The sequence below is a fragment of the Mytilus edulis genome, chromosome 13 (genome assembly GCF_963676685.1).
Source record: "Mytilus edulis chromosome 13, xbMytEdul2.2, whole genome shotgun sequence".
NCBI lineage: Eukaryota > Metazoa > Mollusca > Bivalvia > Mytilida > Mytilidae > Mytilus > Mytilus edulis.
Genome location: NC_092356.1, coordinates 26,293,000 through 26,318,241, shown reverse-complemented (window position 1 = coordinate 26,318,241; position 25,242 = coordinate 26,293,000). Strand labels below are relative to the sequence as shown.

The 25,242-nt window shown below is 32.8% G+C and overlaps 1 protein-coding gene across 2 annotated transcripts in view; it reads left to right on the top strand.

The window, feature by feature from the left end:
• Window positions 1-17,923, top strand: part of LOC139502180 (uncharacterized) — a 33,090-nt gene extending 15,167 nt beyond the window's left edge. The window contains exons 6-15 of one of the 2 annotated variants that reach the window (XM_071291565.1): window positions 2,523-2,675; window positions 4,179-4,371; window positions 9,976-10,122; window positions 10,504-10,657; window positions 11,507-11,617; window positions 12,349-12,418; window positions 13,416-13,603; window positions 14,319-14,447; window positions 16,582-16,921; window positions 17,623-17,923. In XM_071291565.1, coding sequence (XP_071147666.1) covers window positions 2,523-2,675; window positions 4,179-4,371; window positions 9,976-10,122; window positions 10,504-10,657; window positions 11,507-11,617; window positions 12,349-12,418; window positions 13,416-13,603; window positions 14,319-14,447; window positions 16,582-16,921; window positions 17,623-17,834 — 1,697 coding nt within the window. In that variant the 3' untranslated portion in view covers window positions 17,835-17,923. Of the gene's footprint in view, window positions 1-2,522; window positions 2,676-4,178; window positions 4,372-9,975; window positions 10,123-10,503; window positions 10,658-11,506; window positions 11,618-12,348; window positions 12,419-13,415; window positions 13,604-14,318; window positions 14,448-16,581; window positions 17,373-17,622 lie in introns of those variants that run through there. The other variant, XM_071291564.1, reaches the window with a different exon arrangement.
• Window positions 17,924-25,242: the final 7,319 nt, after the last annotated feature.

The window sequence follows — 25,242 nt, the reverse complement described above, 5'->3', positions numbered from 1 at the left end:
ATTATTTATTAGGGCATATGAATTAATTGTGCGGTCAAGCTACTCTTTTTATATACTTTTCATTGCACTTTAATCTTAATCTGATAATTTAAGTTGGTACCCAACACCTTGGCTTATATTAATTTGGCTCGTTTAATTTTCATAAAATTTTGACAAAATGTTTACATTGACCTTTTGACAAAAATATAAAACTTTCAAAAAAATTGAACCATCCACTTTATCAGAAAAATTTCATTGGTTATATAGCAGTTTGACAAACACTAATTTTGATTATTAGGAAGCTTAATATTTCCTTAACAATACACAGTGATTAAAATGTTTATCTGAATTTTAAAGAGTTATCTCCCTGTAGTGTTAGGTACCATCTTAATGCTTACAGTTTCTGTTATATCATATCATATGCATTGAAAACAAGTAAAATGATCAACAAAATGGGATAAACAAAAAATCAAGTTGTAGACACATTGATTGCTAGCTTATAAAGGTCATTGTCCTTAAACAACTTTGGCATTTAAAAGAAATATTCTAAGAGATTCTGAGTGGATGAGGATCCATCCAGCTGGTCACATTATTATTTTATAGTGTATGAAAAAGTCAGACTCTGTTGCTAAAAGTTTTAATTGCATATTTATATTTATATATACCAGATGTGTAACACAAACTACTTGGAGCCTCTAGTTTTGTGTCACATACACTTTTATTTGTTTTTAGTTTATTATGTAATCTGCCCTACTAGCCTTATTTTGTTCAGATATCCCTGAAGCAATTGAAGTAAAATTTTGCCCTTGAATGAGATCTGATGATTTTATCAGTAATATTGTATTTATACAGTTAAACCCATAAATTATATTAATGAAAACCTTCAAGTTTGTTTTCTGAAGCTTATCAGAAGCCTTAGTTCAAGAGGTCAACAGCTACATGCAATCTTACTATCCCTTCACTGTATATGCTGTTACTAGTTTCTAAAAGCAGTTTGCAAAGTCATCATCTGGTTTGAATTTTTGTTATCCTAGCCAGCCTGGAACACACCCCCCCCACCCCCACCAACCCCTTCTTTTTGGCAAAAAAAAAAATATTTGGAGAAATTGTCTTTTCATTTCTGAAATCTGTAATAAGAAAAAATTGTCCCCCCCCCCCCCATCCCTCCAATTTTTTTCCCACCTCCCCCCCTTTTTTCCCCCAAAAAAAAACAAATTCTTTCCTCAAGATATGGTCATAATCTCAATTCAACTTTCCAATGGAGTTTGCAACCATTATTTCCCATTTAATACATCATAAAAGTCTTTAAATAGAACATTACATACATTATCATGGCTAAAATTGATCTTTCTTAATCAGCATGTTTAAAATAGTAACTTCTAAAAATAAATTGACAGTTAATCACCACAAGACAATACAAGATTTCTTTATACATAACTTAAAAGCAGTGTAAGGGAGTTAATCCAAACATATAATTTATACTTTTTTTTAATCTTCCATTAACTAGGAAGTCCTTGTTTTCCCCCTTTTTTGCCCATATATATTCCTAAATGATCTGAGCAATAACCTTCCCCTTCAAAGCCAATCGTAACCATCCCTTTGTGGTATGGAAACTTGTGGTATAATTTCTAGAGAGATCCATACACTTTTTGACAAGTTGTTGTCAGGAAACTAGAAAAATGCTTATTTGGGCTCCGTTTTGGCCCCTAATTCCTAAACTGTTAGGAAGATAACCACCAAAATCAATCCCAAACTTTCTTTTGTGGTTATAAACCTTGTATTTAGATTTTAAAGATTTCTATTTACTAATACTAAAGTTATTGTCTGGAAACATAATGTCTTTTGACAATGACGAACTGACGACGACAGCAACGACGATGATGTGATACCAATAAAAATCTGTCTTATATTGCTGTACTGGTTTAACTATCTTCAGATCTGCAACAATAGCTTAGAGTGCTTTGAAGCATCTTAAAGTCAATGAAATAGTTTCAGCAATTCACTTTAAGTTTAAAACTCTCTTCCCTATTTTGCTTCTGCAAAAAGAGAGGAAACTAGTCTATATATTTTTGGTCTAACGAAAGACCAGTGCCTTTGACAGATATTTGAATTACATTTTTAGTCTCCTACCGACAAATTCTGATGATTTTGTGCAAAGTTATGGTCCTAATTTGACTTAGAAAATTCACTTAAATAATCAGTTTTCAACATTTTGTTTTGTCATGCTTAAAGATATTGATTTGAAAATTGGTATATAGTTTTATCATGACAAGTTACAGATCAAGTTCAAAATTTTGTTTCGGTCTGATGATTTTGTCCAAAATTGTGGTCCTTGTACTTAGAAAGTTAACTTTAATAAGCTGGTCAGCTTTGACACTTTTTTTTGCGTCATGCTTGAAGATATTGACTTGATATTTGTTATCTAGTAAAATTACACCAAACATGTTATAGATCAAGTTAAAATTTATAACAGGTAGGGGACTATGTATTGCCGTGCAATTTTCACAGAGTGCTGGTTAATTTTCAATATTATATATTTGTAGATGCTGCTGATGATAAAGAGAAGAAAAAGTCAGACAGTAGAACTTTGTTATTGATAGTAGCATTAAATCTTGGCCTGTTGGTTTTTGCTGGTATTATTGGTACAATGTGTTATTCAAAGAGATCTAGCCCTAGTATATACTCAAAACTACCAGGTTTGTAACTTGTTATGGTGGAGCCATGGTGTATGAGGTTACTGTTTTTGATAAAATTTCAATGGTCAACCTTGAGGGGGGGGGGGGGGGCGGTAAGAAGGGGTGTCATCCCAAATTCCTGAAAGAAAAAAAATCTTGCCAGGATCCCAAATAATCATTAATTCCAGAGGCCCAATAGGGTAGATCTTGAATTCTGTGAAAATAGATCCCACTGAAATAAAGACCTAATCCTGATGTCTGTAAAAAAGGATCCTTACAATAACTCAATCTTATTTTTTTTTATTTTACATATGCTTCTTTAATTACTGTAACTCCTCAAAATCACCTTGATTGAAATTTAGAATGCCAGAGGTTCATTCCGTTTACTACAAGTTGAAAAGAGCCAAATAAAGAACATTAGGGTTCTTGGTCTACCTTCAATGACCTTGGAAACTTTTTAAAAAATCTAGGAAATAAAAGTTTTCTCTTTTTAATTTTTTTGCATTTGTCATTTCTGGGCCTTTTATAGCTGACTATGGGGTATGGGCTTTCCTCATTGTTAAAGGCTGTACGGTGACCTATAGTTGTTAATTTCTGTGTCATTTTGGTCTCTTGTGGAGAGTTGTCTCATTGGCAATCATACCACATCTTCTTTTTTATATTGTCATTCATCTCATTTCAACTTGATATATATGTGAATATGTCAGATATCATATATAGAGAGAATGATAGCAGTTTCTATGAAATAATGTTTATGAAGTAGGGCATCCATGTTGTACAGTCAGTTTAAATAAAATTTTAATTTTCCCCTGTCAGTTTGACCTTGACATAAATAACGAAAAGTAATCAAACACTTCACAATTGTAAGTTTTCTAAAGATATCACCTAGATCATGTAGATTAAGATAAAATATGACACTTTGTTTTTAGGTAAACAAGTATTTACCTACATCATAACAATAAAATAAGGGTAATACACACATAAGTTTATAATTCTGCACTTTGACAAACATGCAGGTGGTGTTTTATTTTTTTTCGCTCACCTGAACCAAGGAATCAAGTGAGCTATTCCCATCGATTTGCATCTGTAGTCCTTCTTTGTTAACTTCTCCTCTAAAACTAATGGTCAATTTGGAACCCAACTTGGCCACAAATTATCATGTTCAGGCCTTTTCAGTCAATTATGATATATTTCCATTTTTGTATTCCATGAAATAAAATATTCACAATATTACTTTCACATCCCCAGATATCTAGTACAAAAATGTGTTCAATAACCAGCCTACCAAACAATCATGACAGGACGTTGCAAAAAGAAGAACATAAGGGTAAAATGAAAGTTTTTCAATTATTGTTTTCCAGTTCTGTGGTTTTATTCATTAAAAAAGGGCTGATTTTTCAGTTTTTCGGACAATAACTCTAAATTGCTTTCAGCAGTTTTCATGAAAATTTAGTGAATTTTAAAATCAAAAATGCCAAAAGCAAGACATATCTCTGTTTCAACATTTTTGTATTTTATTTTTAGGTATTGGAGCAGTACCATCAACACGAGTAAATTTCAGTTCTATAGATTTAGAAAAAGACACATTAGAAATGCCTAAATCATCCAGATCTTCTATAAGAGATTATGAACCATGGGCAGAAAGGAAGAAACAAGTCATGATGCCTATATTTGATGATTGTGTTATACCTAAAGATAATATAGAGCTAGCACAAAGGTACATAAAGATATATTAATAGGACCAGTCCAATTTTAATTTCGGTTAGGATTTCCAGGAATGATGTTTGGTACAATGTTCATTAGATGGACAAAAGTCTCAACATTTCCTGTTATTTTATACAAAATTGCTATTTTTTTAAGGTAGATTATAATATAAATACCCATATGAAAAAGATTCTTATCCCTTTCAACGCTACACACGGCATATGCTGCAATGACATACGCCGTCTGCCACTGCTATTTGCGGCATATGCTGCGATGACAACAGATTTTATAAGGACTCTTAAACCTTACCTTACCTCTGTATCTTTACCCCCTTCAAAGGAGAACCACACAGTTTCTGTGTGTTGAACGGGTGCTTTGGGTGGCGGTGCTCATTATTTACATTGGTGCTGTGTCTGTGGGTCCCATCACCATAATTTATCCATGAATTTTTTGGATCATCCTTCCACCATTATGTACATTATTTACATATATGAATATCACTAAATATAATGTTTGCAATCCGCAACGACACCTCCCGACATTTTAAAATTCATGTATGTTATAATAAAAGTTCATGGCGATTTTTATCAATGTTAAAACAAGTCTATCCACACGGGGTTTTGTGTTAATATATAAAAACGGCTTCTTATTAATCGCTTATAATCTAAAATCTAGAATGTCCTCACATACGGAATATATATATAGAGAGCGACTTTGCCTGGTTAAAATACGTATTTAAAGCTCCATGTTTAAAAAATGTTTGCTCTTAAAAATCTAAAAGTTCAGTGTTCATACGAAATTACTGCATTGTGATAAAAGTATATGTACGGTAAAATCTAAAAGTATGTCCACTATGAATCTGTGGGCAATCCGGTGCTTTAGGACCCAGAGTCAATGGTATCCCTACCCCTCCCCCTCTCCATGCTAGCTTATCTTCTACGATGTGCCTCTAAGTCTTTTCGTCCAACAGTACATTTCTCTTTATGTGCAACTTGAAGAAAAGGTTTCTGGAATGGTTTTCCATACGGGCTACGCTGGCTGAGTTATGTCTATTTAGGTTGATGAGTTTTGCACTGTCGAGGAGCAATTGCATTTGCGTTGTAATGTCCAGGTCATGGAACCTTATGGTATTATTCATCTCATTTTGCCATATGTCATTCACCTCTTTAAGTATCACCGCTCTAACGGACTGTAACTTCTCGCATTGCATTACAAAATGTTCTAGTGTTTCCTCCTGTAACCCACAAAGCAGGCAGGTCGGGTCTGTTTCTTGTCTGTAGAATTGAATCCGTTTTGTTTGAAGTACATAAGTTCCAGTAATAAGGCGTAATCTGGTAGGGATTCTGCTATTGTCTAGAGCGGATTGACTCTTGTGTTGGAGGATTGGGTGAAGTTTTCCCTTGATGAGGTTTTGACTGCTCAGGTACTTTAGGCCCAAGTATAGTTCGGATATTTGTACAGTTTTGATGCTCCAGTATTTCATCACAGCGTTCTTTATCAATGTGATCCACTGAGTTTTCTTTGTTGGGTTGGCCAAGTAGGTGTTTGCTTCGCTGAGATCGTATAGACGTAGCAACTTGTTGACGTGTATGAACCAACTATTACTATCCTCACTGCAGACTGTCAGTTGTCTTCTGGCAAGCTTTTTCTCGGTACTCTCTTCTGATTGATGGCAGATATTGTTAAAGAAAGTTAGCGTCTTAATGTGAATTTGGGCTTCAACCGGAAGAATTCCTGTGAGTATGTAGACTGCTGGATCAGGGCATCTTGTTGGCAGCGATAATATCTGTTTAAGCATCCTTTTTTGGAAGATCTCAAGTTGTTCAAGAAGTTCCATTCCGTATAGTAGGACAGGGAGTATATACGTCTTGTAGATATGCAGTAGCGATTCAGGGTCCAAACCATTGTGTCCATGGAACCCGGCTCCAAGTAGGCTGTATGCACTCCTTCTTGCCTTTGTTATATTTTCGTTGGTGTTACTTTGTATATTGTTCTTCCGAGTTGTAGTTCTGATGATCCCAAGGTGTGTAGCCTGCTCAACATTAGGCATAGGTGTGTTACCCATCATCAGGTTGTCTTCTTCCATTTTGGTGTTATTGCTGTTTCCGCTTATTTTAATTACTACACTTTTCTTTGGCTGCAGCTGGTATCCTTCTGAATTGGCAAAATCAAGGGCCATGTTGACCATAATTTGAGCATCAGCTGGCTGCATACTCAATATTGCGATATCATCTGCGCATCCGGTGTTGTTTGTGTTGACATTCCCTATAGTCATGCCGTAGGTTGTGTTTTGGGAGTGGTCTAACAGAGGGTTGATGTATAACTTGTACAGGTCTGTACTCAGTATGCCTCCTTGCCTGACACCCATGCCAACTGTGAAACGCTCTGATGTTTTTCCGGACCATTTTATGCTACTTTCTGCGTTTTGATGAAGACTCCTAATGATTGTCCATGTCCTGTCTTGAATCCCAGCATGATATACCCTGCGGAATAGATGTGAGTGCACCACAGTGTCAAAGGCAGCTTTTGCGTCGAGCAAGACTAGGTAACCGTTTTGCTTTTTTTCCGGGAGAATTCGGTACATTTCCTCCACAGGTAGTGCTGCATTCATCGGGGAGGATCCTTTGGTGAATCCTCTTTGAGTTGGGTTTTGCACCTTCTGCACTTTTGGTTGTACCCGATCTCTAATGATGGCCTCAATTATCTTGCTCTCTACGGGTAAAATAGTTATTCCTCGGTAGTTTAATGCATCATTTTTGCTGCCTTTGTTCTTAAATACAGGAGAAAGCAGTCCTATTTTCAGAATTGTTGGTATATCTCCTTCTAGGAATATGATATTGATGAGTTGAGTAAGGGCGGATAAGATATTATCTCCAGCATATATGAAATGTTCGATGGTTATATTATGGTAGTCTGCGGATTTGTTTCTATTTATTGTAGAAATAGCTTTACGGACATCATTTTCTATGACAGGGCGTATTGTTTCTTGGTCTACCAGTTTGCAGATATTGCTTATTTCCATTTCCACTTGGGAGTGGTACTCCGGGTTGCTGAAGGCCTCTTCTTTAAGTGTAGAAAGAGTACAGAAGTGTTCCTTAAATCCTTCTATGACTTTGTCTCCCGAGTATGTGGCGCCATTAACGTTTATATCCTGTATGTGTTCAATTCCCTTCCTGCGGTTCTTTTGAACTAGTTTGTGGAAGACCTCCATGTTATTCGATCTTGCTTCCATGATGCTCTCTTTTTCTGCCTCCAGTTGCCTTGCTACTGCTATGCGTACTGTTTTCCTAAATTCCTTTTTTCCTTGTTTTTTCTTGAGTGTTAGGGGATTTGCTGGGTCGTTTGGTCTCCCACCTTTTTGCCATTCGTTGTACGTGATCCGTTTTTCCTTTAAGGCGTTCTTTATGTCACTATTCCATACTTTGAGCTTTGGTCTTGATTGATAAACTGTTTTATTTCCTGATGAATTTTGTGATGCTGTTGTGAGTATATCATTCATCCACTCAACTACTTCTTGTGACTCTAATGAATCTGTAATAATTGATTCTTGCAGCTTCAGTGCCTCTTTGTCTGTTATTGCTTTATACAGATCCTTGTCTACCTTATCCCATTTAATTTTGGATTTCGGACGGTTTTTTTGGTTCATATCAAGTTTCTCATGCTTCCAGTTTATACTCATACTGATTGGATAATGGTCTGAGGCGTTGGTTTGGCATTTGAGGATTGACTTTCCCTTCCCTAGTATGTCTGGTGTTATGTTGTGTAGGAAATAGTCAATTTCAGAGCATTCACACCCCTTCGAGTTGATAAATGTATTTCCAATGTTATCAAATTTCAATTCAATTTCATTTATAAATTTCTTCAGGTACTCCTTTCTCTGGTTCGTTGGTTTTCCAGCATTAAGGTCTTCGTTAATGTCTCCACCTATAATAATGTGGTGAGTACTGATGTATTTTTGGCATATCTCGTGCAGTTCATCTATGCACTCTTGATATTCTATTTGATGGTTTTTGCTCCCGTTTGATGGTAGATACACGCTAACAACTAGTATTCGCCTAACCGAGTTCTCAAGTTCAATACACTGTATTTTTTCCGATCCGTCGTCAAGAGGTCTAATGAGATGATTTATGTTTGTGTTCCAAATGATTCCCACGCCACCGTATCCTCGGGGCATGGATACTGGAAGAATTGGTTCGTTCATATCCACCCCCTTGGCTGCAAAGTTTACGTTACAGTTAATATCAGAGATCATTCGGTTTTCATTCGGGTCCTTTCTAATTTTTCCTTGTATGAATCGAGGATATACAAGGTCTCATTTGCACTTGAAATCCCGGCAATTTTTATTGTAAAATCATGCAGTAGAAGGAAAATTGAAGGAAAATAAAAACAAATATTTTGACAAGTGCAAATGACGGAAATCAGAATTCGAAGCGAAGCTGTAAATATGGAAATATTTCAGCATTTCTATGGCGAAACTTTCAACGAGGATTAGTTAAAAGGTTTCTTGTTATCTCAATGTGTTTATTACATTCAATTTGTGTGGGAAATATGATTTGATCGATCATTACGAGACGTAGAAAAAGGGGGGAAAACGGAGGTTGACTGAAAATTTTGAGGACTGAGCCACTGATTTTTGCCACGATTACATAATACGTTGTGAATGGTGCAACACACTACGGAATCAAGCAATTGGTGTCTTCTTTATTATATGGCAGATAAAACAACAAAATAGATGAAGACTAAAAGTAATTTTTATTCAAAATTCAACACAAATGTAATAAATTACACCTTTTACCTGTTAATTACCTTAAAATGCAGGTAACCTGATAAAAATTTTACTGAAATAACTGCCTAACATTACACTTCATACTCTCCTGAGCATTTTTCATGCAATAACTTTCTCTGTATCTCTTACAATAAAAAAGATACAGCAGTCTGAAAAGGAATATACTGTTCTAATGAATGAACACTAAAAAAATGCAGCAGCAGCCATTTTTCTATTTTTTTTTGGTGTAGTGTTGAAAGGGTTAAAATTATCTGTATAATAGGCACAGTAACATGACATCTTGAATCACAACTAAAAATATTGCATAATTTCAAATTAACTTCTTTCTATAAGATATCTAGTAATAAAATATATTGTTTGGTCAAGCCTTGTCTCATATCTAAATATGAAGGATAAAATATTAGAAAGATGCTGTTTTGATAGAATATGCATCAGTGCAACAAATGCAAGAAAGAGGCTCAAGAAAGATACCCTCCTTAGGTCACATGGGCATTTTAAATTTTATAAACCTGTGTTAAAGGTCACAGGTCCTTTTAAATGAGACTTCAGGTGGCAATGTTGCCTTCTCAAAACCTCAGGGTCAAGGTCAGATTTGATAATGTTGGAGCCACAAGAAAATTTTGATCCAAATAATATATTAAAGTAAAATCTGACAGACTAATATCTTTTGTATATATATTTAATTTAAAGGGTTTATATTATTTTATTTTTTAATTCAAAGACAACAAAAAGTGGACTTTATCATACCCTTGTTTTTGTAATATATATAGATATGATATATAGTATGTATCTTTTCCAGTTCCAAATTTAAATGTATTATATCATTTGCAGGTTAGGAGGTGGTTTGTATGGTGACACATATGTTGGTGATGTAAAAGGGTTAAAGGTCGCTGTTACAAGGATCACACTGAACCTTCACAAGGAGCAAAAAACTTCAGAAATGTTACAATGGCTCAAAGATGAAGTATGGTTTTTGAGGTAATTAATAATTTTGGTTAAAACTTACAAATTTATATTCAATTTAGAAAGTTTAAAAAAAATTGTATTAAAGGTTTTAAAAAAAAGATTAAAAATCACCACATTAAAGACTCTAGCAAAAACTTATGTCAATTCAAAACTGTTCAGTGATTGCCTGAAAAAATAAAAGTAGAAGAATTCCACTTAAAATTGGACAATTTGAGTGCCACAAACTTAGTGTACTAGTAGAGCCATTTAATAGCTTTTTAAACTATAATATAGGACTAAAGAAAAAAAAATATTGATTGCATACATGTAATTAACAGAACTTTATCATTTCTATTTATATTTTTAGAAAAAAATTGTATTTCCTTGCAACAAATGCATCATGTTTTTTTGTAGTCGACAGAGACACAGAAACATTGTAGCTATGCTAGGGTTGTGTACAGATGCCAAATTTCCATATATAATGTCTGAATTTATAGAAGGTTTTACTGTTAAAAATTATATACAGAATAAAGGAGATTTAGTGTCCTGGCCACTAAGAGTCAAAATTGTAAGTATGTAAAATCAGGGTTTTATTTTGATATAAAATAAGATGACATTTTGGTCTGAGTGCTAATAAGACAACTTTCTATCAAAGACCAAATGATGTAAAAAGTAAAATCACAAAAATAATGAACTCTGAGGAAAACTCAAAACAGAAATTCCCTTATAAAATGGCAAAATCAAAAGCTCAAACACATGATCAAACAAACAGATAACAACAGTCATATTTCTTACTTGGTAAAGGCATTTCTTATGTAGAAAATGATTAAAAGTTAGCAACTATAGGTCATCATAAAGCCTTTCGACAATGAACAAAACCATATCGCATTAAAAGACATTCATGCCATTATACACACACCTAAAAGGGTAAAAATAAAGAAAAAGGATGCAAGTATAAAAGTAATGTCATGTATGACATTGAATAATGTTGGCTGTAATGCAGTGGTATTTTCACATGATTTTTTTTACAGATATGTACCAGAAACTCCTGTAGGTAATTTTGTGAAAGACTTTGGTTTGATTGATTTTGTTTTTGTTTCTAGGAAGTATTGCACACATCTTTAAAAATGTACACATGCTTGCTCAGATATTTCAGAAATTATTATTACCACAGAACACATTGAATTCATTCTTGCAATTGGTATCACTACTTTTATCAATTTGTGGTCTTACGTTAGTCTACCCGCCTCAAGTGCATTGGTTATAAAGACTGACATGTCAATTTAACCAAAGACTTGAAAAAAATAGTACTTGATGTCTAAATTTTTCCACATTTGTATTATATAATCATTATTATACACAGGCAAGACATATCTCTGTGTCAACAGTTTTTTTATATATTTTGTTAATTTTTCAGTGTTTACAAGCTGCTGATGGTGTTGCCTACCTCCACTCTACAAAACCTCCAATCATACACAGAGATCTTAGATGTGCTAATTTATTTATATCTCATCATGAAATTGTACAGGTAGTCTTCTCTTTCTGTGTATAATCCTCCTTTAAGAAGAAACACCTCCATATGGAGATTTAAATCTTACTTTAAATATTGTTGTAATAAACATAATTGGTAGATCTTAACAAAGATACCATGCTTATAATTTACACCAAGTTTATCTACTTAAAACTCACCAGTGGTGGTCATATCAAAACAACAGGAAGGCCAAATTATATCAAATCTGGTTAAGACCATTTTTATGCTCCATTTATTGGCATTATGTTTTCTGGTCTGGCCTTACGTTCGTATGTCTGTTCGTTCATCCGTTCGTCTGTCCCGCTTCAGGTTAAAGTTTTGGGTCAAGGTAGTTTATGATGAAGTTGAAGTCAACTTGAAACTTGAAACTTAGTACAGGTGTTCCTTATGATCATAATGATATGATCTCTCTAATTTCAAATGCCAAATTAGAGTTTTTACCCCAATTTCAAGGTCCACTGAACAAAGAAATAGATGGTGCCATTTGGGCATCCGTGAACTATGAACACATTCTTGTTTCTTGTGATGGGAATGTTTCAAAAGATTTTAACAAATTTGTGAACAGTTTATATATATATACATAACAGAAAAACCATAATGCAAACAGATTAAGGCGTTAAAATTGCGTAAAATTGTGATTTTTTTTAACTCCACAGAGAGAAAGCACTTTACAGTATATATATAATATATTGAGACAATAATGCATGCTACATTTCATTTGTCGACAGGTTGGAGATTTTGGTTTAATTAAACTGATACAACCATTGAGGAAGTTATGTCAACAGGAAGATTGCTGTTGTAAGTAATGGTAACCATGGTTACTGTGGATTCATTATAATTCGTTGGATGCCACTTTTTCATTGATTTTGTTGTTACAGATTAACTACGAATGTAAAAGGTCAACAAAGTACAAATGTTGTGTCGGCCTGTATGCAAAACTTATTAAAATAATGATATCAAATATCCACGAAAAATATGAAGTTTCATTAATCCACGAAAATTGGTATCATAAAAACTTAATGAATGCACAGTAATTGATGATTGCTCTTCCACTTCGTTAAACAAGACTATCAAAGTTTTTTTGTATATTATATTGCATTGGATCACTTAAACGTCTCTAAAAATAACTGCTTGTTTTCTGGGATTATTTTTTGTCCAAAACAAACAAACAAACCACACATGTTAAGAATAGTGTTTTGCTAGAATAGTTTTTTAATGAATTTTACATAGAAGAACTTTATTTAGGGTACATGTTAGCTATAGTTCACTCCCTTCATGTAGAAATAACATGTTTTCTTGAATAAAAAAGATTTTATAAATTATCAAAGATAGATAACTCTGAAATAATTGGTTATGTTCAATATATAATATATAAAAATTAGATGTGGTATGATTGCCAATGGGACAACGTTCCACCAGAGTTTAAATGAAGTGGATATATTAAAACCATTATACAACAATTCAAAAAACACTACACAGAAAGAAAAAAAATGATTCCAAAAAACTCTTAGATAAAAAAAGAACCCTACCAAAACTCTAGGTAAAATAAGAACTCTACCAAAAACTCTAGGTACATTTCCTGAAGCTTTGGAAGGATAACCTTTTTCTGCTCAGCTCGTAGCACCGGTCATATTGCTCATTACTATAATTTTTTGTGAAGATTCAATGTCTTTATTTCACAATCAATGAAAATATTGCAAGATCTTTCATTAAAATTATACATTTGATAGATAGTCTGTCTTCATCATATGCTGACTGTAATAAGTTACATTTTTTTTAAATTTTATATTTGTAGGTCAAGGTCATATCTGTGCTTGTCCTTCCTCTTTACGATGGACTGCTCCAGAGGTCTTGAACCACCCAAGTTCAGATGAAAAAGATAAATTTATCTCCCTTAAGTCTGATTCTTACTCCTTTGGTGTTTGTATGTGGGAGGTAGTTATGTGTGAGGATCCATTTGATGACGTTCAAACAGAGCAAGAGGTAGTACATTAGTTATAAAATCATATTTTATTGTCATACAAGATATTGCATAAGACAAGTGAATTATTTGTTCACAGTTCATGAAATTTTGAATGGTGCTAGTTTTTAAACTACTCCAACAGTTGCAGTTGTATTACAATATAACTTTGTCTTGGTCATTGTCCCAAGACATTTGATTTCCAGGCATTAACTTGAGTAAAAGTGTCTTGACCTTTCTGGAATTGTACAAAAAAGTTCCATACTAGAAAAAGAAGGTTTGGAGTGATTGGCTATTGTCCTAACTTTTAAGGAATAAGGGGCCAAAAACAAGCTTCTTGTTTCAGAAGTTGATTTCACAAAAAAACTTACGACTAAGATTGATAGTAAGTATACTGATTTGTTCATGACTTAAGACCAATCTTAGTCGTAAGGTTTTTTTGCGAAACCGACTCCAGGACAATAACTTGTGTGTAAGTTCATGGATTTTCATGAAATTGTACCACAAGGTTCCATATCTCCAAAGGAAGGTAAAGATTAATTTTAAGAGTTATGGCTCAAACTTTTTAGGGGCAAATAAACAAGCTTTTTCTGGTTTTACAACAATTACTTGATTTTTGTTGATTTATTTTAACTGTAGTTACCTCTGTTCAATGCATGGGAATTTCAGTGAAGTAGACTCTTTGTAAAACATTGATATTTTGACAGACAGTTAAATTTTGCATTATATGATTTTCAGGTGATGGAGTTGGTTAAAGATGGTATTCGCCCTGAAATCCCGGGAACTGTTGATATAATGCCTCAGTTCAGAACATTAATGAACCAGTGTTGGAACGGAGAGCCTGAAAACAGACTTTCTTTTAAACAGGTGAAACATGGTTATTTCAAATGTTGTCAGACCGTCAGCCATTGGCAGTAAAAAATATTGCTGTCTGACTTAAAATCCAGAAAAATAGCCTGGTAGCTGATTTTCTGATTAATGGTGATTTCAAAACTTCAACCATTTTCTTTTCTTACTTATCACGCCATGATGAGTCATATGTGTTTTAATTTTAAATGCTAAACTATAAAAATGAAACATTTTTCCATTTTTGTTTAAACATATTTATAGAAATACAGATTAAGTTAATGATAATATTTTTTACTGCCAATTTAATTTTTAAAACAGTACCCATCATGCAGATGGCAGTATAAATCACATCACAAATGTGAAAAGTAAATTAATTCAATATTGCATGCTCTCTGTTGTAAATACGACACAAACACAAAGTGGGAAAGTCACAAATTTCTTATATTGTAACCTAAAGACTTTGTGACGTGACACTTCAGTGTTCCAGCTAGGATTTCAAAAGGGCAGGGTACCAATCCTGAAAAGGGCATTTAACACGCGTTATGATGATATGAAAAGGGCATATTTTAATAAAAGATGTTAATCAAACATTGTGTTTATTCGTTGAATCACAGGTTATACAAGAACAACATCATTAGCCCATATAGAACTCCATCTTTCTACTTTTAAAGCTGAAAACCTCTTAAGCAGCTTGTCACACAAGTTTTTTTATCATTGCTTGGCACAGTTGAACTTTATATGCAGTATGTTTTGAAAGGTGACCTGTTTCATACTGTTTCTATGGTCTGCCACATTTTACCAGTTTCACCTTTCTACCCCTGCTGTGCTTAATGGCAATACAGCACAAAACAGCTGTGCACAACTTTAGGATAAATAGCAACAGTTAAAAATTCCATCAAAAATAAAGAATACAGAAAAAGATGACCAAGGCACCCTACCAACACTGCTACTAAGACCCTCTTTTACTTTTCCCATAACTCAAAATAAATACCTAAACATATATATTCATATTAAAGCAAGAAGTATGTAGACATATTTTAGAATATATGTAAATGGGTTACTCAATGCTAGGAAAAAAATCAGATTGAGTTATCTTTCTTTATTCGGGTGTGCTCCTTCTTTGGAGGATTATAAACAGCACGTAAATATGATGTAAATATGATTACAATATGGCGGCCGATTTTGTTATTTTCGTATCAAAAATGAAGGCAGTCAATGACAAATACGTCTGAATTCTTTGTTCTTTCATGGAAAACAAGTAAAACAATGTCTTCAACGAGTTTATTACGGTTTTCAACTCTCTGTCATTACGTTTCCTCCATGAAACTACGGCAAACATCGCAAATTGTGCCCAAGTTGTTGTACGCACATTTCTTCAAAGATAATTGCCGACTGACCGATTCTATTTGAATGAATTAATGTTGATGACCACTAATGACCCATCCGATAAACGGATTACCTATAACAACAGATTATGACACCAGTTGTAACCGTTGATTAGCTTGGGGTCGTAAACAAAGTCAAACTTTTCCCCAGGTAAAATTTAGTAATTAGCGTATCATATCAATTATATACGAACAAATTAATATGCAATCGATCTTCAAAAAAGGCAGGGCGCCCTGGAAACTGTAAAAAGGGCACAGGGCGCCACTCGGAAAAGGGCGGGCGCCGCGCCCTCTGAAAACGGTCTAGCTGGAACACTGCACTTGTATAGTTGGGCATTCTATAGATCAATTACTTTATTATAACATGCAACATTTTCCTCTTTAATTCAAGTAATCTCAACATTTTGGTACCGTGACCAGGATTTATTTTTAACATTCAATAAAGCACTATAAAAAATCCTGGGGAAAACACTGAAGTTGACCTTGTAAAATTATGAAGGTGCTGCCTCTCATTAAAGAAAACACAGGAATATAATTATATAAATGATAAACAATTACAAATGTCATATAGGATCTGAATGACCTTGGAAATGATTAGAACATTGTTTAAATTTTTTTAATTTTATAGTTATCATGTTTATGGAAGTGAGAAAATCATTAATAAATCTGTGATGCGACCCATTATGGACTGTGACTAGACCTTAACAAAAATCTCATTGTATTTATATTCTGCTAGAAAATGAAAATATAAATCTATTATATTTCAGATCGCAACCAAGTTGAAAGAATTAGTATCCCAAGCGAGAACTTTTCAAAAGAATATTTTAAGCAAACAGAAACTTCAAAAATTACAATATGAAATTGGGGTCAGTGACTCAGATAATGTAAATAGATTAAAATATGACAGTGTTAAACGACTTCACAGAGATTCTGAAAGTAGTACAACATTCAGAATAGACAGTGGAGGAGAACTTGTTCATAGAGATTCAGAAAGTAGCTATGTACAAAATAATGACAATGGTTCTCTACAACTACACAGAGATTCAGAAAGAAGTTTTAAACCAAAATCGGACAATGGTATTAAGCGTTACCACAGAGATTCAGAAAGTAGTTCTATATTGAAAACTGACAATGGTACTCCACAACCTCACAGAGATTCAGAAAGTAGTTCCATATATAAAACAGACAATGTTACGCCAGGACTTCGAAGTGTATCCGAAATTAGTTCCATATTGAAAACAGACAATGGTACTCCACGTCTTCACAGAGATTCAGAAAGTAGTTCCATACTGAAAACAGACAATGTTACTCCACAACCTCGAAGTGAATCGGAAATTAGTTCCATATTGAAAACAGACAATGATACTCCAAGACTTCACAGAGACTCTGAAAGTGGATCAGTATTAAAAATTAGCAGCAATAATCTTTCCAAAAATGATAGCTTTAAAGGATCTGTGAAGAAAGTTGATTTCAAAGATGATGTTTAGCATTAATTCAGATAACAGTATTTGTAAGAAGACAACCAGAATATTGCATAAATTTCATTGCCTAATTATTATTATATGTATAATAACTTAATTTTGGATGTAACGCTTCTTCTGAATGGCTGACGTTGTTTTGTTTATCAGCTCATAGACATAATTTTGTGATGTGACCGTGACGTCATCAACGTTTTTTCATGGTTTACTCCGGTTTAAAATGGAATTTAGAATTAAACTATAAGAAATGACTGTAATATTTTTTCTGTCTATATGAATGTGGTGCACTAAAGTGTGCACCACATTTTTGATGTTATTTCATATAGACAGAAAAAATATTACAGTCATTCCTTAAGAAAAAAAATAACAGCAGCAATTTCCATAGTGGATGGACTATTTTTCCATGTCAATGTCACTTCCCCCCCAAAAAAAATCCCTCCATCAAAGTATACAAAAGTGTACTTTTTAAAGAAAACTTTTTGTTTGCATCTGATCTTTTGAGTGGGTCTCATTGGGGTCTAAGCGTGACGCAGCATTGCTGATTTTTGGTAAGCGTGACACGGGAAAGTCAAATTATTGTGTCGTGAAAACGGGAAATGAGGTCTAGCGGGACCCGGGAAATGACAAAAAAATGAGAATTGCTTACGTACATAGTGTAAGCGGGATACGGGAATCTGACAAAACAGTAAGCGGGATCCGGGATCGGAACCCCCCAATGAGACCCCCTTTTGAGTACAGAAACAGAAGAAAATCATAAGTCTGCCTAGGAATCTGCTCTTAATAGCAATAATAATAATAGTAAATTGGGTACACAGCTAGATACAACAAACTAATCTTTCACGATGCCCTCCATTATTTCCTCAAAATTGTTTCAAACATTGTTTATTGCTTACCTGGTTAACTTTGTTTCAAAATTACAATAGGGAACATATATTTCAATACTGGTAATTATTCACCTGTTTATTGACAATCAAAATTGTCTCCCTTTTGAAGAACCTTAACTCAGGGATAATTAATTTGAGCATGCATTTTTTTTTTAACTTCTAACTTGGACAATAGTGTAGTTTAGACTTATAACTTGTATTAAAGTTATATTATTTGTTAGCATTTCATGTTGTCAAATACTGTAAACCATCTTATTTAATCTTTGCGACCAGAAAAATAACGCGAGTAAAACATCATCACAAACATGTAAAACTTGTATCTTTCTTTATTTAACTACATCAAGTAAATTTGAAAATCGCCAAATGGGCTAGAAAGGACTGAACCGTAATAAAGTATCTGCAAAAATAAGTTGGTTTACAGTATTTGAAAATTTTGCCCAAATCTACAACTTTATAGGGCTTCCTGTAGAAAACTAATACCCAAGAAATTTTATACCCTGTTAGTAGTAGAATATTATGGTAATAGTTTTACATAAGGTTTTTGTTTTTGTCTTAGCAGCCTCAATTTTATGCAAGTATCCAATAGGTGCTATTAGTTATATAAATGGTACTAATTTTCATGCACCTGATGCCTATTTCTTTTTTTAATATTGTGCAATATTTAATTGTTTGATATAAGATTATACAATATGGGTTTGTTAGCCAGTTATTTTACTTGCCAGTTTTCACATGCCAAAAATGTTCAGATTGAATAACTTCTTTTTAGCGTTTCAAAAATATACTGACCACCAAAAGAGATGCAGCTTAGTTATGTTAGGTTTGATGTTCTTTCTCAGATATTTCCATGGAAAATTAAAAATTAGAAAAACTAAGAATTGAATAAAACAATTAATTTGATGAATTTTTCTTTCTAATTCCCAGTTTATTGAATGATTGAATTAATTTTTATGAAGCATCAATCAATTGTTCAACCATATCATGGTCATGTAATCAAGAATTTTATTAGTGAAACAAAAGTTTAAAAAACAATCAGAGCTTGTAGTATGGTTGTCCCACAACACTGTGTGTTGTTTGCATTTTTACCTTCTTGTATTTATTGTGATATGTTATAACTTGCTGAAATATGAAAAGCAGGTATCTGTTTTAAAAATATGAATGTAACAGAAATGTATTGTTATAACATATATGTGTTTATGAAATCCTTGGTACTACAGTGTAACCTGCCCAATCCAACACCTGAGTATTTCAACATCCTGCTTTAACAAACAAATTTTCACAGTCCAAAAATATGCCTATCCTTGCAGGAAAAACCTGAGTTTTCTGACACCCTACTTAATCCAACATTTTTTTGCCCCCCCCCCCCCCCCTACAGGTTACACTGTAAGTTTTATTAATCATTTGTGATAATTTGATAAAATTGCTCATAATATATAACTGATAAATGTATTAATGCATTTTTGTTATTTGTTGATTATATTTGTGGTTTAAATGGTGATTTGTATATTTTTTTTGGTAATTCTTCATGATTGATAATCAGTTTTATAATAACTAGACTGCTCCATAAAAATATTGCTTCAAAATAGCCCAAATATAATATCTACTGGACTTTTTTTTTTAATGACAATTTCACAGCTTATTTACATGCATTTTTTTATGTACGTTTAAGAAATTTTAATTTGTTTCAAAATCATTGTTTGATTTCAAATGTTGATATTTACTTTATGTTAATTTTTATCACAATTGATTGCTTGTTTGTTTTTCTTGATAAATACATTGTATACTACATGTTTGTGGTTTTCTCTTTGCAAATTTATGGTGATTTTATTTCTTGTGATACAATTTGTTGACCCTTTTTCCCTATAATTTGAGGTGTTTGTTTATTTTGACTTAATGAGATGGTTCAAGATACTGATATTATAAATTATCATTATTCTCTTTTCGTAAGTCCTCAAGATCTCATATCAGCTGTAATATTATTTTGTTATATATCACATATCTATTTTTTTATTAACAATTTTTGCTCAACTGCGTTTTAATCCTTCATCCATCTATTTGCTTGGTTGACCACATATTTATATATATGCAGCTTATTCATTACCTTGATAGTAATTTTTTATACAACTGCAAAAATTTTTGCATTCATATAATGGTAGGATGTCGTCTGCGTCGTCTTCTGCGTCGTCTTTCCGTGTCTGGACAATTACTTTATTTTAAGTAAATGGATCTCTATAAAATTTTATAAAAAGGTTCCAATACCTCAAAAGGAAGGTTGGGATTGATTTTGGGGATGATGGTCCCTACCCTTTTGGAATAATGGTCCCTAAACAAGCATTTTTCTACTTTCAGGATATCAACTTGTGTATAAGCATTTCAATTGCTCTGAAATTGTACCACAATGTTTAATACCACAGGTAGAAAGTTTGGATTGATTGAGGGGGTTATGGTCCGAAATGTGTAGGAATTTGTAGGACCACATTCATTCTGTGTCAGAAACCTATGATGTGTCAACTACTTAATCACAATCTCCAAATTCAGAGCTGTATCAAGCTTGAATATTGTGTCCATACTTGCCCTAGGTTCGACCACTGCGGTCGTATAAAGCTGCACCCTGTGGAACATCTGGTTTTAAATACTGAAGTCAGTAGTGAATTCAGGATCGGATGTACAGGGCTTAAGCCCCTTTAAAAGGTAAAAAAATAATGTTCTTAGGTTTCTAATAGTTATTACATAAAGTCATCTAAAATATTTTCCAACTTGCTCTGGTGATCAGTTTCTGTTATGTTTACTAGAATATTACCTGCCCTTTTATAAAAACCTGGATAGGTCCCTAGAAATGGCACTTTTTTTGGTTCACTTTTGCTCATTCATGATAAATCTACAATTTGGACAATATTCCCTGGCTTTAATAAGTTGTTTTTAAAGCAAGGCAAAATTCAGCAAAAATTAAATCTGCATACCAGGATGGCCCCTTGAAATTTTGTAGCTTAACTTCCTCAAATTAACCTTTTTTTTACAGTATACATATGTAGCTAATTAGTTTTATTGGTCTTATTTTAAAGCAACTTATTCCAGATATCTGTAATTGCAACACTGAAGTGAAATATGAAGGGCAAATTGCAAAATAGGTCACCATGAAAATTTCTGAGAATACACATATTTTAACAGTAACATTAATTTATTGATTTTTATATATTTTTTTATAACAATTTTTTAATTTGTAAATCAATCTGTTCTGTTTGATGTAAATGTATTTTTTTTTTTGTAACAAATCATACAATAGTTATTGATTTTATATTTTTGATACTTATATTACATTTCAGGGCTTGCCCATTCTGAACTGTTTGCTACCAAACCCACATTACTACTAACGGATTTCCTTACAAATAAACATGTTAAAGTTGTTTTATCTAGAGCTATTTGTTATTATACTCTTTGTAAGCAGTCATTAAATCTACACCACAGTCTCCTCCTTTTTGACAATCTATAAATTTTCATTTTACCTGCTGAGCTTGGAATGTTTAATTTTTTTTAATAAAGATAGGTGCTATACTTTGTCTATCATTTGCATGCAACTTGTTTGCTTTCGAATCCTTCAAAGGGATGTATTCTGTCATGACTTGCATTAAAAGTATGTGTTATGACAGAATAATTTCTGTATTTTTTGCCTATGGATTGTCTGCACATGACGAAAAATAAGGGTTTTAGTTTCTTTTTTTTTTAGGAAAAACAAGTAAGAAGAGGTTTTAATATCTGAAAAAATATGCTACTTGATTGGCTACTGAAATTTCTTTATTCAAATATTACTAATCTTAATATTCGAAATATTCAACCATATGAATAGGTAAATCATAGAAGGAAATATTGAAATTGACTATCACTTCCATATCTTTTATCTTTCTATCAATATTAGCTATAATTTGCTAGGTAATTTGTTAGACTAGGGATATGTCGTTTCCTTCAATTTTATTTTTAAAAATGTACAGAAGATGGCAATTACACCCACAATCAACATACCAACTTTTTTTCCATTGTGTCTTATTTTATAACACTGGACAAATGGCATTTGTATGTCTGTTTTTTTATGCAAAATATTCATATAATCATTGTTATGTGATGTTTATTTTATCATTTAATATATCCTATGGCAATTAAAATAAAAGAATGAAATAACTCAATAATTTCATTTATATCTGGAAACTCTTCCGATTTTTGGAAAGTTTGCTATAGCTTGCTATAGCTACTTTCCTTAGGCGTTGGCCTCAACTTCGAGTGAGACAGACTATCGTAGTTTTCTGCTCCAAGATAATGTAGTACTAGTGTTCGAACTCTGATTCTTGGATATTTTGATTTGCTACTCTTTTGAAAAAAAAAGGAATGAATGTTCACCGACAATTCAGATTAATTTAACTTCATTTTGAAAATAAGTATCACAAACACTACTTTGCGGATCGGCCATTGGCTGAAGAGAAAATCAAATGAAATCTACGCAAGACATTTCCCCGCACTATGTTTTAATATGTACGATATTTACAACTGTTTATTATTGAATAAGTAAAAGCCCAAGTGTATCGAAAGAGTCCTGTATGCAAGAAGAAGTTGACATTTGACCAAGTTGTCGGATAATTGACAAGTAATAATGGTTTGATTTATTTTAACAATACACAGGTGATAGAATATAAAATAATCGATAATTATATGGCTAATGTCTCACACCAAGGACGAGTAAAGGTAAATACTGGCTTTAATAGAAAAGTGCATTGTTTTTGTCAAACTGACATCGATCTGAAAGTTTTGATGCCAAAAATCATTGAAAAACTTTTAATTCCGTTATTTAAATACTAGCTTTTTTACAATCCAATGTGGATATAAGGACCTTTACTTGTTCAGTATGCTTAAGTGGATCAAACTGATAACAGAAAAACATTGTCTTAATGACAATTAATATCATAGCATCCGTGTATAATTTAAAAGCAACCGAGTCATCATCTACTTATTAGAATATTAAAATTCAGTGTGTCAAGACCGAGATCAAGCTATAGAAAAGACATGTTCATCTACTAACAAAATGACTTTCTTAGTGCTTAACAATTCAGTGGCGGATCCAGAACTTTTTATCCTCACACTTTATTCCTGGTACAGTATGATGTTTTAAGATTGACCTATAATTAACAATGTGTCGTCCTAACACAGAGGCAATGATTACTAGTATATCAAATAAATGGCTTAAAACAAAAATCTCAAATGTCATTGCCTCAATGGTAAATTACACAGCAACTTAAATGTGTTACAGGGTTATAAGCACCTCAGAACAACATTGTATGAATCTAGTGTATATAAACTTTTTATTCCTAATTAGGTCATACTACTATTGTTATGCCCTAACATATTGAGTTTTATCCTTGTTTTTTTCTGTAAGTATGTACGTCCCTTACTTGTACGTATGTCCATACATCTCAAAACTGATTTCTGTTCTCTTACTTTAGTTTGCCTGAACCAAATTTTATAAAACCTATACGCAATGCTTATAACCACAAAACACAAGTCAAGTTTGAATTGTGTTGGCGTCACTTTTACCAGAGACATATAATATTATATGTCTCTGCTTTTACCATTCTAGATATAAAGGGGTGAAATTTTCAGTATACCCTATCAAGTATATATATAAACCTTATATATAAGTTTGACTTGTAGCTTTCTTCGGTTATACATTTATCAGGTGAACATAAAAACGGTCTTTAGATTTAGAAGTATAGATATAGAAAATAAGAATGTGTCCATAGTACACGGATGCCCCTTCAGCACTATCATTTTATATGTTCAGTGGACGTGAAAATTGAGTAAATGGGCATTAAAAGTGATTTTTGGAAATTGCTGGCGAGACAATGGTTTAATTTAAAAATCAAAACTATAATTGAATACATACACATGTATTTGAAATAATGCACGTCTATAACCTATTTGAAATAATACACATATACAGTTGCAAACTTTCCAGAGGTGCTATCCAGCACTTTGATTTTATTTGATAGCAATTGTGAAAAATCAAAAGTCATCGGTTTCAACTCTCCATGTATTCTCGGAAGCCTCTAAAATTTGTGAATTTCCATTAGACAGAGATGTAAAATCTCCCTCTTTGAAGAAAATGCTATTCTGAATAATCATTTCATAAAACTTTTTTCATTAAAGGTAAATGCATATTTATTCACAGAATACAGTTTGTAGAAACAAATTACTAACTTTTATTTAGAATCTAAAAGCATTTAGTATTCACATGAAACCTGGTTTCAAGAATAACACAGAATAAAATAATGATTCTGCTTTTGTGTTATCTATCTGTAGATCAACATTTAAGAAGTAAAGAATTATAAGAATGATAATAAAGGTCTTTAACCCTGTTGCAAGATAATTACAAATAACGCTTTATTGTTTTTATTGTTATTGTCCTGTCGTAAACTCAAACAGATGAATGTTGTATTAACTACAACTATCAAATCGAAAAATATTATAAAATTTTAATTGTAAAAATCTAGAACATTTATTTGCTTTGTCATTGATATCTTATCCTAACATTGTACGTTAATAAATAGCCGTGTTTTTGTAGTAATTATTAAATAATTAACATTTTAATGTTTTTTGTTTTATTCACTTAGCCAGTCAACACTGAGGTTGTGAGTTCGATCCCATCTCGTACGGATGCACTCGACTCCAATCTTAATTGACTAGGATTGTCAGTTTTCCATCGAAGGTCAGTGGTTTTCTCCGGGCATTTTATTCCGCCTTCTTCCACCAATAAAAACTGGCCGCCACGAAATAACCCCAAAACGGTGCACAATAGTGGCGTTAAAACAACAAAAATAAAAAATAAAAATCTTACAGCATGTTTCCAAAAAAAAGGTGAACATTTATTCTTTCATTTCTAATCTCTTCAAGGTGTGTGTTCTTTTGGTGCATTAAACTCCTTAACTAAACGGGTTTTCAGATTTCATATTCAATTTACTATAATAAAGAAATAGAACTGTAAATTAAAACAAGACTTTGGCTAATGATACATGTCAATGCTGTGAAT